Consider the following 22,834-nt stretch of genomic DNA (forward strand, 5'->3'; position numbering starts at 1 on the left):
TCCATGTTAAAAGCGCTACAACTCCAAAACACTTGGCAGAAAATATAAAAACATATCTTTGTGGCCCTGGGTTAGACAAAGTCATGAGTCATGACACCAAAAATACAACAGAAAAACAGAATAGGTCAACGGGACTTCATCAAAATTAAAGACCGTCGTGCTGCAAGACATCATCGAGACATCGAAAAGACAGCCCACAGAATGGCAGAAAATAACGGATGAATCATGGATCTGATTAGGGGCTTGTGTCCAAAATATACAAAGAAATTCTGAAAATACAAATTAAAAAAAAAAAAAAAAAACAAATTACCTAATTTTAAAAACAGGCAAAGTGGGGCACCTGGGTGGCTCAGTCGGTAAGCATCCGACTTCAGCTCAGGTCATGATCTCGCAGTTTGTGAGTTCGAGCCCCGCGTCAGGCTCTGTGCTGACAGCTCGGAGCCTGGAGTCTGCTTACGATTCTGTGTCTCCCTCTCTCTGCCCTTCCCCCTCTCTCTGCCCCTCCCCCTCTCAAGCCTGCATGCTCGCTCTCCCAAATATAAATAAACGTTAAAATTTTTTAAAATAATAAAATTAAAATTAAAAATGAGCAAAGGATAGGCGCCTGCTGGATCTGTTAAGTGTCTGACTCTTGATTTCAGCTCAGATCATGATCTCAGATTGTGAGATCGAACCCCACATCAGGCTCCGCACTGACAGTGAGAGAAGCCTGCTTGGGATCCTCCCTTTCCCTCTCTCTCTGCCTCTCCCCTACCCCCCCCCTCAAAAATAAACATTTTTTTAAGAAATTGGCAAAGAGAGGCACCTGGGTGGCTCAGCTGGTTAAGCATCCAACTTCAGCTCAGGTCATGATCTCCTGGTTGTGAGTTTGAGCCCCGCATCAGACTCTGTGCTGACAGCTCAGAGCCTGGAGCCTGCTTCGGATTCTGTGTCTCCCTCTCTGTCTACCCCTGCCCTGCTCATGCTCTCTCTCTCTCAAAAATAACCATTAAAAAAAAATTTTTTTTTAATAAAAGTGAGCAAAAATGTGAATAAACATTTCTCACCAAAAGATATACGAAAAGCCAATGAGCACATGAAAAGATGCCCAGCCACAATGAGATTCCATTTCATACCCACACGGAAGGCTACAGTCGAAAAGACAAGCACAGGGCCTGGGCGGCTCAGTCGGTTAAGCGTCTGACTCTTGGTTTCGGCTCAGGTGGTGATCTCACGGTTCGTGAGTTCGAGCCCTGCGTCAGGCTCTACGCGGGCAGTGTGGAGACTGCTTGGGATTCTCTCTCTCCCTCTCTCTCTGCCCCACTGCCACTCATGCTCTCTCTCTCAAAATAAATAAAACTTTTTTAAAAATTAAAAAAAAATACAGGCAATAACAAGTGTTGGTGAGGACACGGAGAAACGGGAGCCCTTGAACTTACAGGAAAACAGTCCAGCAACTCCTCAGAAGGTTAAATTCCACCCAAGAGAAATGACAAGCACGTCCACACAAAAACTTGTGCGTGAACTCACAGCGGCATTGCTCATGATGGCCAAAACGTGGAAACAGCCCAATGTCCGCCAAGTGATGAAGGGGTAAGTAGAATACAGAGTCTTAATGCAACGGAATACTATTCGGCCGTTAAAAGCAACAGCGTACGTGCTACAGCATGGATAATCCTCGACGCGATCCAAAACGAAAGCAGCCAGACGCAGAAGGACACAGAACACGCGGTTCGATCTGTATGAAATTCCAGAAGAGGCAGATCTACAGAGAGTAATAGTTGCCCAGGACAGGAGGAAAGGGGACTGAAGCGTGAACCTGACCACCAGTGGGTGTAGGCTTTCTTCCAGGGGAGAGGAGAACGCTCTAAAAGGATGTCGATGGCTGCACAATTCTGTTAATTGTGTCCTTCAAATGGGAGAATTATGTGGTATGTGGATTAGAGCTCAATAAGGCTGTTAAAAATGTTTTACGAATTCCCTGTCTTCTCCCCAGTTCTCGTGCAAACCACTTTCCCGCGCCAGCAATGGGCCCGGAGCACAGCCGGCCTGCAATCTTGAGCGAAGACGTCTACCGAGAAGGGGGAAGATCATCTACGTGAGAAACCCTCTGGCTGTTCCTGGCACAAGCAAAAAAGCCTAGCTGGTGTCGTTGCCACGGAAACTTCCAGCGGCCCCTGGGGTCCGGGTCATCCCTGTGGCTACGAAGCTGCACGTCAGAACTGGAAGCAGCCGCTGAATGCTGAGAACAACCGAAGCTGCCCTTAGGAAGGGTGTCTCCCACCCCTCACTCTACCCACGAATTCAAAGGCAGGGATGGACCTGGCCATCTGCACAGCTGCGTGCGTTGCCGACCACCATTCCGGCAAGGGCCCTTCCCAACGAAACCTCTTTGTGTGGGGGACTCGCGGAACCTCTACATCATCTCTCTTTAGTCCTAGGAAACCCTTCAAGTAGGCACCGTGGTCCCATTTACCAGACGTGAAAGCAAGGCTCTAGCAGCACAGCCTGGCGAGGTCTGTGCTGTGACCCGCCAAGGTCACAGCGCTGGCGAGCAGCTAAGCGGTGGGGCCTGAACCTGTACAGGTTACGTGACGACACCCGATCCTGTATTCCCTCCCTGACTCATGGGGAGAGGAGCCAGGACAGGCACACCCCATGCCTGGGGCCAGAGGTCAGATGGTGTCCACGCAAATCCCTGACTCCTCTGTGACCGCGAACAGACAGCTCACCTCGCTGCACTCAGTTTTCTCATCTCTAAGATGGGAACGGTACCATCTTCAACACTGTTCAGCTGCAAGAAGTTTGTGTTACAGAAAATATGTCAAAGCATCCAGCACAGTGCCTGGTGCCCAAGCTTTTCTTCTCCAAAGGACCGGCAGGCCAGAGGCCAGACACGAACTTCCAGATCACAGATCAAATGAACCGGAGGCCCGGCCTTCTCACAGCCTCAAGCACGGGTCGCGCGCCACGACGGCATCTTGCTCTAGTCAAGACCCGAACAGATCGCGGGTTGTCCCTGGGAGCTCAAAGACACGTGTGAACCACTTGCACACAAACGAGACGTTTGCAACCTATGAGTGGCTACTCCTTTCCGAGGGCAATGCAAGAGACCAAACCACAGAGGGGGGAAAAAATCATGGGTCTGTCTCCTGAAGACATCACAAAACTGAAGCTGAGGGCCAAAAACAGTCACCTATCAGATGATTTCCCGTCTCAAACTGGAGCAAGAGGAACCAGCACGGAGGCCACCAGATCTCTGCTTCTCCATGAATCTTTCCAAACATGCTCCTGAAAGGGCCCCGGTCAAGTTGGGTGTATTCCTCAAAAAACCTCTTCGGTCTCTCCCTTTCAGAATGTTTATCTGTGGGGAGGCCTGGTGATTTTTTTCCAGAGTTCAAAAGCAGTACTCTTTTAGCTAATAGTAATTTGGGGAATCTTGGAATAACTTACAAAAAAGGAGTCCAATTCCAAAAAGAATCATGATCTCTCTCTGGAACCAAATTCAATCTGTTGGGAGATTGTTCTTGGTTTAAACCCTCACCCTGGGTCTGACTGGTTCAGTCTGAAAGTGACTCAGGTTCTCTAGGATCTGTTGCCGTGAAAGTGAAAATATTCCCAAATATCTAGCAGGACTGAGTGTGCTCTATCTCAGTCAAGGCTACACAGAGAGCCTGCATTCACAGCCAAATTAGGCCCCACTAATAAAATTCCAAGCAGTCACTGGCATTGGAAACCAAGTGAGATACAATTAAATCCATTTGAACAAACCCCCATTGGTCTACGGAAGGAATCACAAAAAATAAGACAAGCCATCCAGCGGCCTGCAGGGTAGAGGACCCGGAATGCCATTAATCAGCCAGGGACAGGAACGCCCCGGAAATTGGCATGGACAAATCAGGGACCGTGAAAAATGTCACAGTAAGAGAAACACGTAGTCAGTCCTGCCTCCAGAGCCAAGTTGCGCTGAATCTGGAGGTCTCATCTCCCACGCAGAGAAGGCTGGACCATCCTCTGGTGTCTGCAACCCAAAGACTGCGAATGGGTCAGCCAGGATAATCCCAACACTTCATTAGACGAGGGAACTCGGCCTGTGCTTGGCAAAATGTGTTTCCGGGTGCTGTCACATTCTCTCTCCAGGAAACCTATGCTCCAGTCGACCCGCGGCTCCCCAGACTGAACCGGATGGCTCTGGCAGACACGGGGCAGAGCTGAGACCCGCGCACAAACCACGCAAGTGACCGTTCTGCCTCCAACGACTGTAGCGCACACACACTTTCCGGACTGCCAGGCTCTCTGTTCGGCCCATCGCGCCGTGTCAAGTGCACCCCCTTTCTGAAAAGAGAGAGGCTAACATCTCACAGTGGTCTGCGGTGGCGATTTTCAGGACAGCCACACGGAAACATCTCGCCATGTGAAACCTTCAGAAGAGGGAAAGTTCGAGGTCTGGGAACGGCTGGCAAAGCGAACTTAAGGGAAGCGCACGGAAGGCGGCCTGCGTAGACGGTAGCCAAGAGGTTACGTCTGCCGCTTCCGAACGGGAGCCCCACGCTTGCCGGGGTGTGAATCCCACTCTCCGGTCATGGGTAAGCGATGGGACTGCTGCCGCCTCAGTTTCCCCATCTGTAAAGTAGGGTTCATAGACTACTGACTTTGCAGGATGTCTGTGAGGAGGAAGGCACCTCCTACAGGAAGCGCTCTGCCAGGCTTTGTCATCAATACAACGCCTCCTCTGGTCGCCAAGAATGCCCTTTGTGGAGGTCTGCCAGGAGGAGGCAAAAGATGGGACACTTTCCACTCATAACACAGTGCATTTCAGGAAACACGCCCACTGCCACACAAGCCAGCTCACCTCTCAACTTCTGCAGGCGGGGCGCCCGGGTGGCTCAGCCAGTTGAGCATCCGACTTCAGCTCAGGTCATGATCTCACGGTTCGTGAGTTCGAGCCCCACGTCGGGCTCTGTGCTGACGGCTCGGGAGCCTGGAGCCCGCTTCAGACGCTGTGTCTCCCCTCTCTCTGCCCCTCCCCCACTTGTGCGCAAGCTCGCTCTCTCACACATACACACACTCTCTCTCAAAAATAAACATTAAAATAAAAAAAGAAAACAACTAACCTTGTACAGGTACTCCGAGGAGCCTCCCGACTTCACTGTCCACCCTAAGAAGTAAGAACGGTGGTACACGAGACACCCTGAGATAAAGAACTGCACACACACACTTTCCCCACACTCTGAAGAGCTGAAAATGCAAAAACCCAGCAGTGAGTGGCATTTCGCAGGAGCTGGGAGGTGCAATTACGGTCCCAAAGGCAATTAACAGTGCGAAGTCACGACTATCACCTGACCCTCCTTTACGGAAGATGGCCTTTGCCGTCTCCATCATGGAGATACTGTTAACAGCAGGTGAGGTCCCCAGACATCCCTCCTGCCACGACACCTGCCCGTGGCCGTCAGGTCTGGGTCCTGCTGGTCCCCGGGGCCACCGAAACAGCTGGGCTCACCAGCGCCAACCGTATTCAGACACAGACACCAGAAACAGCGGCAGCCAGGAGACCATCCTGCTGATTCGCTGCAAGGTTGGCCATTAGGAGTGGACAAGGATACGATGAAACACGTATTTCACCATAAATATACTTCCAATGTTAACTAGAGAGTAGAAAACAAGGGAGGTCAGAATGCCTACAAAACTGTTTTAAAACAAGACCCCTTGCGTCCACCTCTGCCTGGCAAACTGCAGATCGTTAGCAGGTGCACTTGACATCTTGGGATCTTGGGTTTTCCCTCCACATTTTCTACAGTGAAGCAGATAACATGCACAGAGAAAGGGCTGTAATGTCTACGGACAGTTTAACAAAATTATATCTCAAACACACATCCAGGTCGAAAATTAAAAAGCCCACCTTGTCCAGTAAACACTTTAGGTCAAACCCCTTTCCTCCTCACAGAGGCGACCACCACCTACTTTTCATGATATCTTCCTTGCCTTTCATTGATAGTTTTATAACCTGCGGCAGCATCCCCACACAAGAGTCTAATTCTGCACGTTTTGTAACTTGACTGAAACTGGAGTCACCGGTGTACATTTTCTCGGGCCTCTCTGGACATCCTCAGGGGAGGGTGGGGGGACTCAGGTCTCACATCTGCAAAGATCCCTGAACAGGTCACCCAAGGGCATCCCCCCCCGTTCTCAAAGCCCAATAACCGAGGTTACTGAAACCCTAATCCGACAGGAAGGTCTGATAACAGAGATCACCTCTGAGGTGGGAACGGGCAGAGCGGGAGAGACCAAGTGAGAGCAGGAGGGCAAGGTTAACACTGGTTCGATTTAAAGAATCATTTTCTGAAAAACACGTGGCAAGAGGACCTTTAACACAAATCGTAGGACGTCAGCACTGCAGAAGCACGAATCGAGTGCCTGACGCAGTACCGTGCCGGCATTCAGCAGAGAATTACGAAGACTATTTTCAACAGTGTAGAAAAATGTTGAGTGGAAAGGCTAGGCCGTAAAGCGTAAATGCACTAGGAAGACGTAAAAAGCATATGCGCGGGAAGAAGGAAGTCACAGCTGACCCTCAAGCAACATGGGGGTTAGGGGCGCCAACCCTACGCCCTGCAAAGTGGAAAATCAATGTAGAACTTTTGACTCCCCAAGAACTTCACCGCTAACAGCCAGATGTTGACTGGAAGCCCTACCAGTAAGTAATAAAAGATCAATTAATACATATTTTGTGTGTGTGTTCTATACCATAACCTTCCAATAAAATCAGCTAGAGAAAAAAAAATGTTAGGAAAATCATAACACAAAATACACTTACCGGACCGCACCATACTGATCAAAAAAAAACCCCCGCGTACAAGCGGGTCCGCGTAGTTCACACTTGTGTCGTTCAAAAGTCAAGCGTATGCGAAAATGCAGTGGTTGCATTGAAATGGTGGAACTGTGGCTGATTTCTCCGTTTATGAAACGTTTGTACTCGCAGTTACATTCCTGTACAACAACATCCTCCTCAAAGCGCGAATTCTCACACAACAATGCAATTTCACTGGGTTGATTACAACTCATTCGTAAGACTTCTGGCAAACAAACTTTACCAGCACAGATCGTTTCTGAAAGATCCTCGGGAGGTCATGAAAACGTACTTCGCAGAGACAGTACCCAGCCACAAGTCTGGCCAGTCCACACCAAGCTTCCCTGGAATTAATCAAATGTCACGTAATTTCACTTCAACTCTGCTGAACACACAAACTCCAAACTGGTCAGGAGTACGACAAAACCCCACCCAACACCTGCTCCACTCCCACCACCCAGCCAGCGGGAACCATGAAGCGTGGCCCGAGTCCCCTAACACTCCAACGGCTCACAGCACGCGTGTACCTTGGGCCATCCCGAGCCCCCCGCGCTCCAGGGCACTTTCGTCCTGATTACTTTCACAAAGAACATCTGCCCCCTGAAGTCTCGTTATGGTTTTTGAATGATTCTATCATGAAAACACTGCAGTCCTTCAGAGGGTAACGCGATCCGGAGCCCCCGCTCACCAAGTACCCGGGGGGGGCGGGGGGGGGTGAGGGCCTGTTCCCAGACAGGCCTCGCGGAGCCCCTGTCCCGACACTCACCACTCCAGGCTCCCCACCAGCAAGCAGCGTGGGCAAAACATCTCTGTTTGTGACGTCTTTTTCTTAGGAAGGAAAAAATAATACCAAAACAGAATTCCCCCACCCGGAACACATCACTTTCTTGCTAACCACAAATTCTGGCAAAATCCGTTCTACATAATAGTGATTCAGTTAGTTCCTCTTTCTTCAAATTGACACATTTTACCTTGCAAATTGGGTATGTCTGTATGACAGAGAGTTGAAAGACCAAGGAAGCAAACTTAAATCATATTTCCACAGCTACCACTGTTAAAGCAAGTTAAAATGTGACACTATCCTGAAAAAACGTATGATGAAAACGTAATTCTATTTAAACCTCTAAGCCTTTTCTGCATAGCAGATCTTATTCTAGATACTGGCATGTAAACAAAAATAATAGTTTCTGCCTGTCGGGAGTTTACGATCAAAATGCGTGTAATGAAGGGGAGCAGGGTGGACAGGAAGGGTTGTTTTTTTGTTTTTTTTTTTTCTGAATGTCGTCAGCACTTCGAGATAGAATTTAACCCACATGCATACATCTTAAGTGACAGCTCACTGAATTCTGACCAATGTACACCCAGAAAGCAGCAGGCGAGGGGTGGTGGCTGGGGCAGAGAGAGCAAGGAAAGGGCCCAGGCACGCAGAGAAGGTGGGGGCCGGTGCACAGGAGCTCCAATGATGAGCAGAGCTCAGGCATGACCCCAGAGAAAACCAGGAGACAAGTGGCCGGGAGCTTCCTAACCAAATGGAATGTCTGGAATGCCATCCACTGAGCCGCTCTAACAGAACTGAAGCCGATTCTCCCCTGGGCTAAAGACCAAGTTTAGGTCCATCGGACTGCAGGAAAGTGGGCCTGTGATACACAGCGGTCATGCGTGTATATTTTTATCAGGGTATGATGCAACCTCAAAAAATCAAATTGCACAATCAAGCATCTAGCACATTCATCCGTTGCCATTCTTATTCTACGTCACAGTTGCTGAGCTTTATAGCCTCAAAAGAGGCCCTGAGATAAACTCTCATCCCGCACAGAGAGTAGAATGTTCCAATCAGACATTTTGCTAGTTACAATTTTACTGTACAAGCCACAAACGGCCTATGTTTAAAATGAAAAAAGAAATTCTACAATTCAACATGAAAAAAGATACACTCCTAACAAAATGGGCAAAAGATATGAACAGTGAGTTCAGAGAGGCCACACAAGATGAAAACATGACAAGAAACTAAACTCCACTAACACTGGAGAAAATGGAAGTCCAAACAAATATGAGACACATTCTTAATTTTTGTAAATCCGAAGAGTTTAAAAAATGGTATTTAGTGTTGATGAGGTTATGAGGAAAGGGTGTGGTTTTTATTTTTTTTAATGTTTATTTTTGAGAGAGAGAGAGAGAGGGAAAGAGACAGGCACACAGAGTGGGGGAGGGGCAGAGAGAGAGGGAGACACAGAATCCCAAGCAGGCTCCAGGCCCCAAGCTGTCAGCACAGAGCCCGACACAGGGCTCGATCCCACAAACCCTGATATCGTGACCTGAGCCGAAGTTGGACGCTTAACTGAGCCACCCAGGCGCCCCTGAGGAAACGATGTTCTTAATAAAGCACGTTGCTGACTAAACTGGTGATAGGCACCACAGAGGACAATGCGTCACTACCCGTTAAAACAAAAGAGGTGCAAACCCTGTGACCTGGCAATCCCACTCCTACAGCATCTACTCATGGAAGGCAGGATAACGCCCCTCCCACCCGAAAGTGACCCCTGGAAGCTGAAGCTGTTGTTTCCACAGAGAAGGGAAACTAAGGTAGCAGATGGAATTCAGGTTGCCAAGCTGCTGACCTTAAGATAGGGCACGGGCTGTGGACTACCCAGGTGGGCCCAATGTAGTCCAGGGGTCCTTCAAAGGGAAAGAAGGAAACAACAAAAGGAGAACCAGAGAAATGACAGCATGTGAAAGACGTGCTCATGGCTGCTGGAGAAAGGGGACCATCGGCCAAGGAATGTGGGAGGCGTCTGCAAGCTAGAAAGGCCAGTAAATGGATTTTCCCCAGGGCCTCCAGAAGGAACGCAGCCCTGCCCACACCTGGTTTTAGCCCAGGGAAACCGATTTTGGACTGCTGACCTCCAGATCTGGGAGATGATACATCTGTGCTGTTGAAGCCACCATGTTTGCGGTAAATTGTTAGAGCAGCGGCAGAAAACTAATACACGCTCCTGGGGAAACACGGGCACAGAGGCACAAGGCGGGATGTTTTCTGGGAACGCGAATGTATAAGATATAAAAACAGAACGGAGAGAATCCATCCCCAACTGATAACAACTGTCACGTCTGGTAAAGAGAGGGTGATGGCGGGGCGCCTGGGTGGCGCAGTCGGTTAAGCGTCCGACTTCAGCCAGGTCACGATCTCGCGGTCCGTGAGTTCGAGCCCCACGTCAGGCTCTGGGCTGATGGCTCAGAGCCTGGAGCCTGTTTCCGATTCTGTGTCTCCCTCTCTCTCTGCCCCTCCCCCGTTCATGCTCTGTCTCTCTCTGTCCCAAAAATAAAAATAAACGTTGAAAAAAAAAAAAAAAAAAAAAAGAGAGGGTGATGGCAATCGAGGTGAGATTTCCACCTAGTTAATAATGTTCTACATTTTTTTTTAAAGAAAATGTGTTTATCCATATACTGCTTAATTGCAAGTTAAATGTTTAGAGAGTTACCGTTCACAGCTTAAATGTCAAAGAACCACAATATAAGACTCTTAATGCTGGAAAAGTGAACACAATTTCTGCTCACAATCTCAAAAGCACCACAAAGTCCTAGACCTCACAGTCCCCACGATTACACGTGGGCTCTGTCTGTGTAGACAGGACACCAGAGAAAATTCATTCTGTATCCATAAACACAAACCCTTCAACAAATCAAAATCAATGTGAGATTCACATTTATGGTCGACGGACAAGATTCAGTCTCAAAGGCTTAGGTTTTCTGACTCCAGCCCACCCAACCACGATTCCCACCTTGACCGTGCCTCCTTAACACTGCCCACTTTAGGCAGGTCACTTGCCTCTGGGTTTCCTTTATCCCGGTGTAAAAAAGGTTTGTTCTACCACGTCACCTGCCTCATGGGATGGTCAAAAGATTTTAAATGGGATGAAATGACAGGTTACATCCCAGCAATCCGTGAACCCTGAATTTGAGACTCAGCCGGCTATAGAAAGCCCTCTGTAAACACAGAGGTACTGGCTACACTGTGGATGCCATGAGCGGGCCTAATAAAATCGCTACAACCCCAAAGGAGGCCAGCTACCATGGAAATTCCAGACCAAGTTGCAGGAAAGGCAGTCTTGGAGAGCTGGTGCCATCCGTAACTGGCAGCCGCAAGTGGAGTCCTGCCTCAAACACCTCCTGCAGTTACCTGTACCTGCAGAGAGACCTCTGAGCCACCACCACCACCACATCCAGCAACTATGAACTGCTTTATGATCCGAGGGGAAACAGCCTCCCATTTCCAAATGTGACCCAGCCAAAGGGGCGAGGCCACCGCCCTGGTATAGGTGAGATGGACTGCCCACGCTGGGCGCCAACGTGAGACCTCGAGGACACAATGTTCTAACCAACAGCAAGAGCCATCACACGTGTCCTCTTACCCAGCTCCAAATGAAATGAAAAATCTAAAAACCAACTTTGGGGGTGGGGGACTTCAGTGCAGACGCAGACTCACCCAGGATCTTTCATATCAATTAGTCAGGCCAGTCCAACGCCCACGCCCCAGCAGCTTCCCTGACGCCCCCTTCCTGTTTCTCCCTAATGAATGAGCCCTCTCGTAGCCCCCCAGAACTTAGGGTGAGCACAGCCCCCTGGAGACACCTCGCCAGACCGCCAGGAGGAGTCCCTCAACCTCGTGCCACCCCCCCCCCCCCCGCCAGCACCAAGAAGAGGTAGTAACTCCTACCAACATCCCCCTACGTGCGTTCTGCAGTTAGAGGACTAGGACTAGAGGAAGGAACTTTTCAACAGGGAGCATGCTAGAAAAGCCAAGCCTGGCGCACGCCTTTCCGTGTTCACGCTCATCCACTAGCTCGGAAGCACTCCCGGCTAAGTCTGTCCGGACTGCCGGGGAGAACTCCCAATTTCTCGTCGGAGCCCCGCAAAGTCCTGGGCTGCGCCCCACGCGGCCGGGCGGGGCGGCACCGCGGGGGGCGGGGGACGTCCGTCCCCGATGGGGCCCTGCACCGGGAGGCGCGGGCAGAAGAGCGCGGCCGGGACAAACCTGAGCAGGTGCTCGGGTCCCCCGGCCCGCGGCGCCACAGCGCGCTCCTCGGCGTGGCAGGGGCACGCGGGGCGCCGCTGACACCCAGGGAGCCGAGGGTCGCGGGGTCACGGGGGACGCGGGCCCGGGACCGCGCGCTGGAGCCCGGGGGACCCCGAGCCGTACCTGCCGCCGGCGGGTCCGCCTCCTCCTCAGCCTCCGCCTCAGCTGCCGCCGCGACTGGCGCCGCGCCTGCCTCCCCCGGCAGCCGGTCCATCACGCCGCCAGTCATGTGAGCGCGCGCCACGTGACTTCCTCCGCGCCCGCCTGGCCGCGCCCACCCCGGCACGCCCCGCCCACGCCCGGCCCCGCCCCGCCCCTTGCCTGGCCTCGCAGCGCCCGCTCCGGGCCTGCCACGCCCCTTCTCCGGCCTCGCCACGCCCACCCGGGCCTGTCACGCCCCTTGCCCGGACTCGGCACGCCCCGCCACGCCCCGGCCACGCGGCCACCAGGAGGATTGGCCCGCGCTCCCGCCCGCGCTCCCGCTCCCGCCAGCAGGCTCGGTGCCAGCCCAGCTCGCCCACTCGCTTAGCCGCTTGCTCGGCCGCTTGCCGTCACGCTCACCCCTCGGCCGCTCACTCGGCACTTCCGCGTGGGCCTCTCCCCGCCCCGCGCCCCCGCACCCCTCCCGGCTCGTCCCTCGCTCCCCCCCGCCGCCTCTAGCCCTTCCCTTAGCTCCCACCCCCCTCCGCTCACTCATTCACTCGTTCACCCGCCCGCCCTCTCACTCGTTCCCTTCCGCGCGTCCGCAAGGACTCACTCACCCTCCCGCCCGCCGGCTTGCTCATTCACTCTGCTCCTCACTTACGCACCACTCCCCACTCACTCATTCACCCCCTCGCTCACTCAGCTTTTCACACGCACCCATCCCCCACTCATTCATTCCTTCATTCCTCCACTCACCCACTCCTCCCCCCGCCCCCTTGCTTGTTCACCCACTCGTCCACCCCCTTGCCCACCCACTCTCACTCGCCCTACCAGCTCACTCACCCACTCCCCCTGGCCGTCCAGTGCCGGGACCCGGAGATAGGAGGATGCATTCGGTGCCTCCCCCGATCTGGAGGACCACAGGACACCAGAGCAAGTGTCCTGGCTGTTCCAAAGTGAGGCTGTGGGAGCACCGGAACAGATGAAGGGACCCCTGGGTGGGGCAGAGCCTGCCTGAGCTGATGCTGGGGATGAGGAGTTCAGCAGAAGGAGCGGCCTCCAGCAGGCGCGAAGGTTCTGAGGCATCAGGTAGCTGCAGACGCTGTGGTCCTCCTGGAGCTAAAAGTGTGGCTGCAGAAATGGCAGAAGAGGAAGCTGGGGCGCCAGGAGGGGCTCCATGAGGGAGGGCCTCGTTTCCAAAGTCAGAATCGTGGACCTCCGGATTCTGATGCCCACCAACGCCCCCTGGGGGCTGATTAGAGCGATCTAGAGCCCAGACCGACCCCCCTCCCCCTCCCCGTCGGGGTCCTAAGAAAGGTCCCAGTCTTCCCCAGGTAGCTGGTTTTCCTTGCTACAGCTGGACCCTGCCTCAGTTACAGATCACCGCACCCAAGGACATCCCAGAGAGCTGACACAGTCAGAGAGGCTCTCCCCGCACCCCCCCCCCCCCCGCACTGTAACCTAGCAAGTGCTATCCCTTTCTCCAGATGGGCTTTTCCAAGTCACAGGGCGTGGGGGGGGGGGGACACTGCAGGATCCTGTGATGCACAGACCCCCATCTGATGCTATTTCCTTCCGCCACCGGGGCTTCCTTTCAGGGCTTGTTGCATCAAATGATGGGCTCAGCACTTTTCCCTGACTCTGCGTCTATCCAGTCCCCCAACACACACTCACTTGGGCGTGCGCCTACACCCACACACACACTGCTGATGTCCTGGTATTACTCGGCACGTATCTCTGTCCCTCACTAGATTATAAAATCTTTATTAAAGGTTTGAAAGTTCACTGGATTCTCCAAACTGTAAAACCCTAATAGAAGTGTAGAAACAGACACTGTTCAAGAGTGATAACATTAAATGTATTATTTTAACACCCTTGACACAGGGCCACACAGCCTCTAGTTCAGCAGTTCTGGATCTTTGCTGCACTTTCTAATCATCTGGGGAGAGTTCAGATAGACTGTGTCTGGAGCCCGCCCCCAGAAGTTCTGACTTAATTCATCTGGGGTGTGGCCCAGACTTGGGATTTTTTTTTTTAAGCTCCCCAAGTGATTCCAACATGCAGCCCAGGTGGAAGGCCACGGTTCTAGGTTGAAAGATTATTTGATTCCTACAAACATTGCCTGAGCATTTTCTAGGTACTGCATTGGGGGGGGGGGGGGGGGGAGACACAAGGATACAACAGGATTCTCACATCACAGACTGAAGCAGGTGATAGGGCTGGAAACACAGGTGTTGTGAGAGGAAAGGGGGGTGAGCGGTGGGTTCTGACGTGCCCAGCTCCGAATGCCTCCAGAAAAAGGAACTCGGTCCTTACAGGTTGTGGGCTCTATTGCCAGATATCTCGAACGGTTAGAAAGTTCCTGGAAACGTGCACTGAAACTCGTCTGCCTGTAACTTCTTTAGATCCTCACCAAAGAAGACTAATCCTGATACGATTTCTGCTTCGTTCGGGAAGCAGCAAACAGCAGACCAGAATTTCTGACTTTTAAAACCTTGTGGTTAATGGCAAGGATCCAATTAACACTGTTCATCTGTTGTTCGAGTCACATCAATCGCTTTCCATTTAGGAAAACGAGGACCGTAGGCACACGCTGACAACTGGAACAGTGGAGTCAGGACGTCACGTTGCAGGTGGACGTGCAGAAAAGGGCTGTTATCAGCTGTCCCACCGAAATGCAAGGACTTCCTCATCCTGCTGGGGGCCTTTTGAAGAAGTTAGTGAAACGCTGTGAGGACTACGGACTTGACCGTTAATAATAGTTGACCTGTTTGTCAGGATAGGCTGTATCCTGCTGCAGAAACAATCTGAACCCGCAGACACCTGAAATAACAAGGCGGCCACGCTCGCCACGGTCCCTTGGAAACCCAGACAATGGAGCGGCCACCATCTGGAAGTTCTGCCATCGCGACAAAGAGAAAGAGCTCGGCAGGATCCAGCACAAGCACTGAAACGTCCCGCAGCCCTCCGTTCGCAACTCCCTGGCCACAAGTGTGACGCGCTCCACCCAACCAGGAAGAGCCAGAGGGCGGACCCCCCCAAGTGCCCGGAGGACCGAAAGCCAGAAATATTTGGCCAACAGCGCTAAATACCAAGCACGCTAACCAAACTAGCGTTTATTGAACGTCTACCTACCATGTGCTGAGCACCTTTCTAAGTGCCTTTTATTTGGAAATTCACCAACTCACCTACCCGTCACACTAAATCTACGAAATAGTAGTATGATGGTCTCCATGCCCCAGCAACTAAGGCAGAAGAGTCTGACACGCCAAGATCGCAGAGCTAGGCCACAGAAGAGCCGGGATCTGAACCCAGACCATCTGGTACCAGAGATCCCCCTCATAATAGCCCCTGTGGCGTTACCCAATGCCATAAAACCCCCAGTTTCTTCTCAACATTCTTTTTTCTTTTTTTGAGAGAGCAAGTGCATGTGCACGTGAGAGCGAGGGAGAGGAGGAGGGGGGGAGAGAGAGAGAAAGACAGAGAGAGAGAGAGGGAGAGAGAATCTTAGGCAGGCTCCGCACTCAGCACAGAGCCCAAATCTGGGCTCGATCCCAAACCCTGGGATCATGACCTGAGCCGAAACCAAGAGTCAGATGCTCAACCGACTGAGCCACCCAGTCGCCCCTACCCCCTCAACAATCTTAATCAGGAAATTCCAGTCCATCCGTAACCTCTTCTTTTAGAAGGTTTGAGGGGGATGCGGCCTGTGGCTCTGGAAATCACACTGGGGGGAGGGAGTCTGAAGGCAGAGAAAATTACAACTTCGCAAATAATATCAATAGCCCCCCAAACACGTATGGAACCTTAATGATGTGACAGCACTGCACAAAGTGCTGAGCCAGTATCATCTCAACACCGTGAAGGTCATGAAACCGAATCCTCGGGCGACGCTTCCTTGTCAGGCAGCGAGATACCTTCTCAAGCTTGCATCCTAAAGTTCCGGAGATCTGCTCACGTCCTCCAGGAGCCTCAGGAAGATTTCAACATCTCAGAAATGTTGGCTCTCCTCACGAGACGTCGGACAAGCTACTTTATTCTCGTCAGCCTCAGTTTGCTCGCATGTAATATGGCAACATCGGTATCACTCATTTCAAAGGTGTGTTCCTGAAAGGTTAAGGTTTAAATAAGAGACTTCTTGGGGCGCCTGGGTGGCTCAGTCGGTTGAGCGTCTGACTTCAGCTCAGGTCACGATCTCGCGGTCCGGGAGTTCGAGACCCACGTTGGGCTCTGTGCTGACCGCTCAAAGCCTGGAGCCTGTTTCTGATTCTGTGTCTCCCTCTCTCTCTGCCCCTCCCCCGTTCATGCTCTGTCTCTCTCTGTCTCAAAAATAAACGTTAAAAAAAAAAGAGAGAGACTTCTTATGTCAGTCTGAATGGACGCAGAAGTATATTCACCCTCCTTCTCCAAAACTACAGAAATGCTGGCTACAATTTTAGCCCTTCCCCGAGATGTTATTAACACATCGCTGGCATCGAAAGCAAGAAAGCGTACGAGACATAGGGAGGACTTCAAGTTACAGGAATGACCTAAAGCCGAGGCCAGACAACCCACAGAGCTTTCAGAAATGATAAAGATCTAGGGCACCTGTGTGGCTCAGTCAGTTAAGTGTCCGACTTCGGCTCGGGTCGTGATCTCACGGTTCGTGGGTTCGAGCCCCGCGTCGGGCTCTGTGCTGACAGCTCAGAGCCTGGAGCTCCTTCGGATTCTGTGTCTCCCTCTCCCTCTGCCCCTTTCCCACTTGCGCTCTGTCTTTCAAAAATAAATAAACATTAAAGAAGAGATAAAACTCTTAGGAGCCTGGGTCAGGTAACAGGAGAGCACAGCTTGGGCCTGCAGCAAGGACAGGATACGGCCTAAAGTCCCTAGATAGGCTCAGGATGGACGGAGAGCTACCCCACCAGCCTTTAGGAGGAGCGTGGGTGCTGGCTGTCCACACCAGACCAAGAGTGGAGAAAGAAGAACCCGTGAGGCAAATCCCAGTCCTGGATATTTACCCCAGGGAAATCAAAGCATATGCCCACCAGAAAGAGGCTCATTCCTAGAAGCCTCATTTGAATAGCTACAAACTGGAACTGACCCAAATGTCTGTTAACAACAGACTGGATGAACATATTTATTGCCGTAGAGCCATACAATGGCATGCCGCACTGCCACGGGGGAGCACAAAATACTCGTGCTGGCACGCGCCAAGTGGGGGACTGTTATGACAAATACCTACAGACGCAGAACTGGCTTCGGAATTAGGGGATGGGTAGAGACCGGAAGAATTTTGACAAGCATCATAGAAAAAGCCTAGATTGCCGTGAACAGATCGTCAGCAGACACGTGCCCGTTAACAACTCGGTTAGTGAGGACTGTGGTGTAGAAAGTCCACAGCATCTTAGATGGTAATACCCAAACTGCCATAAAGCGAGTGCAGACGGAAATTCAGACGTTAAAGGCACTTTATGGGGTGCCTGGGCGGCTCGGTCGGTTGGGCGTCCGACTTCGGCCCAGGTCATGATCTCACGGTCCGTGAGTTCCAGCCCCGCGTCGGGCTCTGTGCCGACAGCTCGGAGCCTGGAACCTGCTTCGGATTCTGTGTCTCCCACTCTCTCTGCCCCTCCCCCGCTCAAGCTTGGTCTCTGTCTCTCTCAAAACTAAATAAACGTTAAAAAAAAAAAATTAAAGGCAATTTTGGTGAGGCCTCAGAAGGAAATGAGGACCACATTACCGGAAGCTAGTGGAAAATAGCTTCTGTCCCGCAGTGGCAGAAAGCTCAGCTAGATTGTGTCCGAGGTCCATGAGAAAGAACCTATCCGGACTGCAAACAATCATAAAATTAGGAGACTCACGGTCAGGAAAGTGTGCTCTGGAGAGAAAGCCAGGGGTGTGTCTGGACAACCTTTTTCTAGCGCCTGGAAAGGAACAAAAGGCCACAGTATTCGTCACAGAGAGCTCTTTGGAGAGATTAGATTAGATGTGTGGCATTTCAGCAGAAGCAAAAAAGAGACAGGATTATTCAGGAAAGGCCTGTGGATGAGCCCCTTTCTTTTCCTTTTTTAATGTTTATTAATTTTGAGAGAGAGAGAGAGCGTGAGCAGGGGAGGGACAGGGCTGGGTGGGGGGTGGAGGGAGGGAATCCCAAGCAGGCTCCGCACTGTCAGCGCCAAGCCCAGTGCGGGGTTTGAACCCACAAACCGTGAGATCATGACCTGAGCCAAAATCGAGAGTCAGACGTTCAGCCGCCCGGGCCCCCCCTCGCTCCCCGAGCCTCTTTTGTAACGGCGCCCGTGTCAGACCCCCACGGTTTTTGAACATCTTGTCTCAGCAGAAACACTACCAGCTTGGACTTCAAGGGACAGAGGAAGACGAAATGAAAGAAGGCGGACTCGAAAACTCTACAGGCAGGAAACAGGCTGAAAATACTACTCGGCTACAAACACGTGCTACGCTTCATGAAAAAGGAAGGAAGACTCAGGGTGCAGCCGTGGACCTTGAACCACGGAGAACAGTTCCTTGAAACCTGAGTTTGCTCCCTTGCATTTCAGGATCGCTTAGGACCGCAATTCCTTTCTCCTTCCGTTTCTTTCTGTTTAAATGGGAATGTTTATAACTGTTACCCTATGCCTATCGCGCCATCGTACTCGGGGATTAGATCATTTGTTCTCTAGGTGCCCAGATGGAGAGGAATTCTGCCCCGGGATGAATCACAGACAGCGTCTCACCCATACCTGTTCTACCTTATTTAGATGATGAGATTTGGGACTTTGAGTTGTGCTGGAAAGGGTTGAGACTTTGGGGGATACTGGGATGTGAGAGATGTATTTTGCAGACTGGATAGATGTGAATCTTTGGGAGCCAGAAGGTTAGCTGTGGTAGACGCAAGACTGGCCCCTCAAAGACCATCTAGTCCCCAGAACCCGTGAATATATTACCTTATGTGGAAAAAGGGACTCTGAAGATGTGCAAAGTTAAGGCTCGTGAGATGGAGACAGTCTCCTGAATTATCTGGGTGGGTCAAGGTGCAATTATGAGGGTACACATAGGAGGAAGGGGACAGTGCCAACATTACGGAGACATCCATGTGATGCTGGAGGCCGAGACTGGGGTGGTGCAGTCACGAGCCAAGGAATGCCGGCTGCCTCTAGAAGCTGGTAGAGACGGGGCGACTGGGTGGCTCAGTCAGTTAAGCGACCAACTTCAACTCGGGTCATAATCTCACAGTTTATGGGTTTGAGCCCTACATTGGGCTCTGTGCTGACAGCTCAGACCCTGGAGCCTGCTTTGGATTCTGTGTCTCCCTCTCTGCCTCTCCCCACTCACACACTCTCTCTCTCAAAAATAAATAAACATAAAAAAAAAGAAGAAGAAGAATCTGGTAGAAGCAAAGAATGACTTTTCCATTGGAGGTTCTAGAAAGAACCATTCCTACCTACCAACACCTGGATTTCAATCCTTTAGGACTCATTTCACACTTGTGACTTCTAGAACAATAAGACAACACATTTTTATTGTTTTAAGCCACTAAATTTGTGCTACTTAATGCCGTTGAATTTTGTACTTAAAAAATGGTTAAGGTGGTAAATTTTATGTGTATTTCACCACAGTTAAAAAGTTATTTTCAATTTGGGGCGCGTGGGCAGCTCAGTCACTTCAGCATCCGACTTCAGCTCAGGTCATGATCTCACGGTTTGTGGGTTCGAGTCCGCGTTCGGCTCTGTTTTGCTCAGAGCCTGGAGCCTGCTTCAGATCCTGTGTCTCCCTCTCTCTCTCTCTGCCCCTCCCCCATTCCCACTTTGTCTCTCTCTGTCTCTCAAAAATGAATAAACATTAAAAATGTTTTTAAATAAACATTTAAAAAGTCTTTAAATTATTTTCAATTAAAAAAAAAAAAAACTTTCTCACAAAGAAAACTCATGGTCCAGATGGCTTTACTAGTAAGTTCTACTGAACTTCCAAGGAGAAAGTAATAGCAGTGTTATTATATAAGCAGAGTTTTTGCCAGGAATGGAGGTGGTTTAATTAGTTGAAAAATCAATTTAACTCACTGTGTTAACAGAACCATATGATCATCGCATATGCATAAAATTTACATTGAAGAAAAAATACATTATGCAAAAAAAAAATGCCCCCCAAAACGCATGGGAAATTATGGAAAAATTTAACACCCGTTTATGATTACATCTCTCTGCAAACTAGGATGATAAGGAAACTTCTTCAAATTGAAAAGGAGGATCCATGAAAGGCTAAAGCTGGTTCATACTTAACAGTGAGAGACCAAACATTTTCCCCCTGTGATTAGCAGTAAGGCAAGACAAGACGTTAAAAGTCAACACTGACTGGAAGTCCTCGCCCACGACTGGGCAGGAAGAAAATGACATGAAGACTGGAAAGGAAAGTGGCTGTGGAAGCAGACAATGCTGAGGAATCTAAAACCACCACCACCACCACCACCTAGAACTGGAACAGGAAAATTTACCGAGGTGGCAGGATACAACACTAATATACCTGAATCAGTTGTGTTTCTGTATACTCGTAACAAACACATGGAAAACGAAATTAGAGACGAGCCATTTCTCCGACGTTGTTCAAACCTATGGAACGAACAATACCAAGAGTGAACCATAAAGTGAATGATGGATTATAATGTGTCAGTGCAGGTTGGTAACAGACACACCATTCTGGTGGGGGTGCTGGCTGGTAAAGTGGGGAGGCAATGCATGCGTGGGGGCAAGGAGATATGGGAAATCACTGCACCTCCCTCTCAGTTTTGTTTGATGCTTAAACTGCACTAAAAAATAGCCTTAAAAAAATATTGGGGCACCTGGGTGGCCCAGTCAGTTAAGCATCCAACTTTGGCTTGGGTCATGATATCGAGGCTCATGGGTTCGAGCCCCCTGTCGGGCTCTGTGCTGACAGCTCGGAGCCTGGAGCCTACTTCCGATTCTGTGTCTCCCTCTCTCTGCACCTCACTCATTAATAAACAAACGAGTCTCTGTCTCTCTCTCTCTCAAAAATAAAGAAACTTAAAAAAAAAAAAACCTATTTCCGTCTCTCTCTCAAAAATAAACTTTTTTTTTTTTAATTTTTTTTTAACGTTTATTTTTGAGACAGAGAGAGACAGAGCATGAACAGGGGAGGGTCAAAGAGAGGGAGACACAGAATCCGAAACAGGCTCCAGGCTCTGAGCTGTCAGCACAGAGCCCGACGCGGGGCTCGAACTCACAGACCGCGAGATCATGACCTGAGCCGAAGTCGGCCACTTAACCGACTGAGCCACCCAGGCGCCCCTCAAAAATAAACTTTAAAAAAAAAAAACCTATTTCCTCAAATTTTTGCTGTAAATTCTGATAATCAAAGACATTAGAAGAAAATTATCTTGATACTAAAATCAAATACACTGGAAGAAAACTATACGTAATGTTGCTCATGGACACAGACACAAAAATCCTTAACAAAATATAAACAAATCTAACCCAGTAACACATGTAAAATGGATAAAATATTGTGACCAAGTGAAATGCAAGTTTGGTTTAACATTTCCAAATCAAGGTAACTCAGCAGACGTATTAGTTTTCCAGGACTGGTAACAATGCACCACAATCCAAGGGGCTTAAAACCATAGAAATTTACTATCTCACAGCCCTGGAGGCTTGAAGTCTGAAATGAAGTTGTCCGTGGGCCATGGTCTGTCTGCAACTTGTTAGGGGACAAGATTCCCTTGCTTTCTCTGTCTTCTGGTGGTTTGCTACAAATCCTTGGCACTCCTTAGCTTGTAGACACATCACTCCAAGCCCTCCTCTGTCGTCACATGGCTGTGTCTTCTCCATGTGTGTCTCTGTCTTCACAAGGCATTTTCTTTTTCTTACAGGGACACTAGTCACATTAGATGAGGGCCTACCCTAACGACCCCATCTTAAATTGATTATATCTGCAAAGACCCTATTTCCAGAGAAGGCCACATTTCTAGGCACTGAGGGTCAAGACTTCAATGCATCTTTTTTGGGTGGCACAGTTCAACCCATGACACCGTATCAGTAGAACAAAGGAGAAAATCGTAAGATCATTTCAATAGATGCGCAAAAGGCATTTGAAAAATGTCCAGCATCCATTCATCATGAAACTCTCAGCAAATGACCAATAGAAGGGACCTTTCTCAACCTCATAAGGGTATCTTCAAAAACCAAGAGCTAGCCACTCGGGCCAGCATGATAAAATACTGAATTGTTTCAACATTTGAGTTGAAATATTGGATGTCTGGGACCAAGGCCAACAACACACACTTCATTGCTCACAGTTGACATTGCATCGGAGGTCTAGCAAGAGACGAAAACAACTGCATATGGCTAGGAGAGAAAAAATCTATATAAAAATATAATCATGTCCATAGTGAGTTCTATAGAATCCACAAGTCACTAGAATTTGTAATAACGTTTTAGAAGAATGCAAGATACAACGTCAAATACAAATAGTTTTTATAACTCTTTTTTTTTAAGTTTATTCTGAGAGAGAGAGAGAGAGAGAGAGAGAGAGAGAGAGAAAACACAAGTGAGGGAAGGGCAAAGAGAGAAGGAGAGAGAGAGAATCCTGAGCAGGCTCCATACCGTCAGTGCAGAGCCTGATGCAGGGCTTGATCCCACAAACGGTGAGATCATGACCTGAGCTGAAGTTGGATGCTTGACTGATTGAGCCACCCAGGTGTCCCTATTATATTTCTATACACCAGCAATGCACAATTAGAAAATAAACTTTAGGGGCGCCTGGGTGGCTCGGTCGGTTAAGCGCCTGACTTCGGCTCTGGTCAC

At 50.1% G+C, this 22,834-nt stretch overlaps 1 protein-coding gene across 3 annotated transcripts in view; it reads right to left on the reverse strand.

Annotated features, from left to right (window-relative positions):
• Window positions 1-22,834, reverse strand: part of SNX8 (sorting nexin 8) — a 69,057-nt gene that overhangs the window by 27,168 nt on the left and 19,055 nt on the right. The window contains exon 1 of one of the 3 annotated variants that reach the window (XM_043559544.1): window positions 12,024-12,155. The exons of 1 other annotated variant lie outside the window; for it this stretch is intronic. In XM_043559544.1, the coding sequence (XP_043415479.1) occupies window positions 12,024-12,129 (106 nt within the window). In that variant the 5' untranslated portion in view covers window positions 12,130-12,155. Of the gene's footprint in view, window positions 1-12,023; window positions 12,156-22,834 lie in introns of those variants that run through there. One more of the 3 variants, XM_043559545.1, reaches the window with a different exon arrangement.

This window comes from Prionailurus bengalensis, chromosome E3 (genome assembly GCF_016509475.1).
Source record: "Prionailurus bengalensis isolate Pbe53 chromosome E3, Fcat_Pben_1.1_paternal_pri, whole genome shotgun sequence".
NCBI lineage: Eukaryota > Metazoa > Chordata > Mammalia > Carnivora > Felidae > Prionailurus > Prionailurus bengalensis.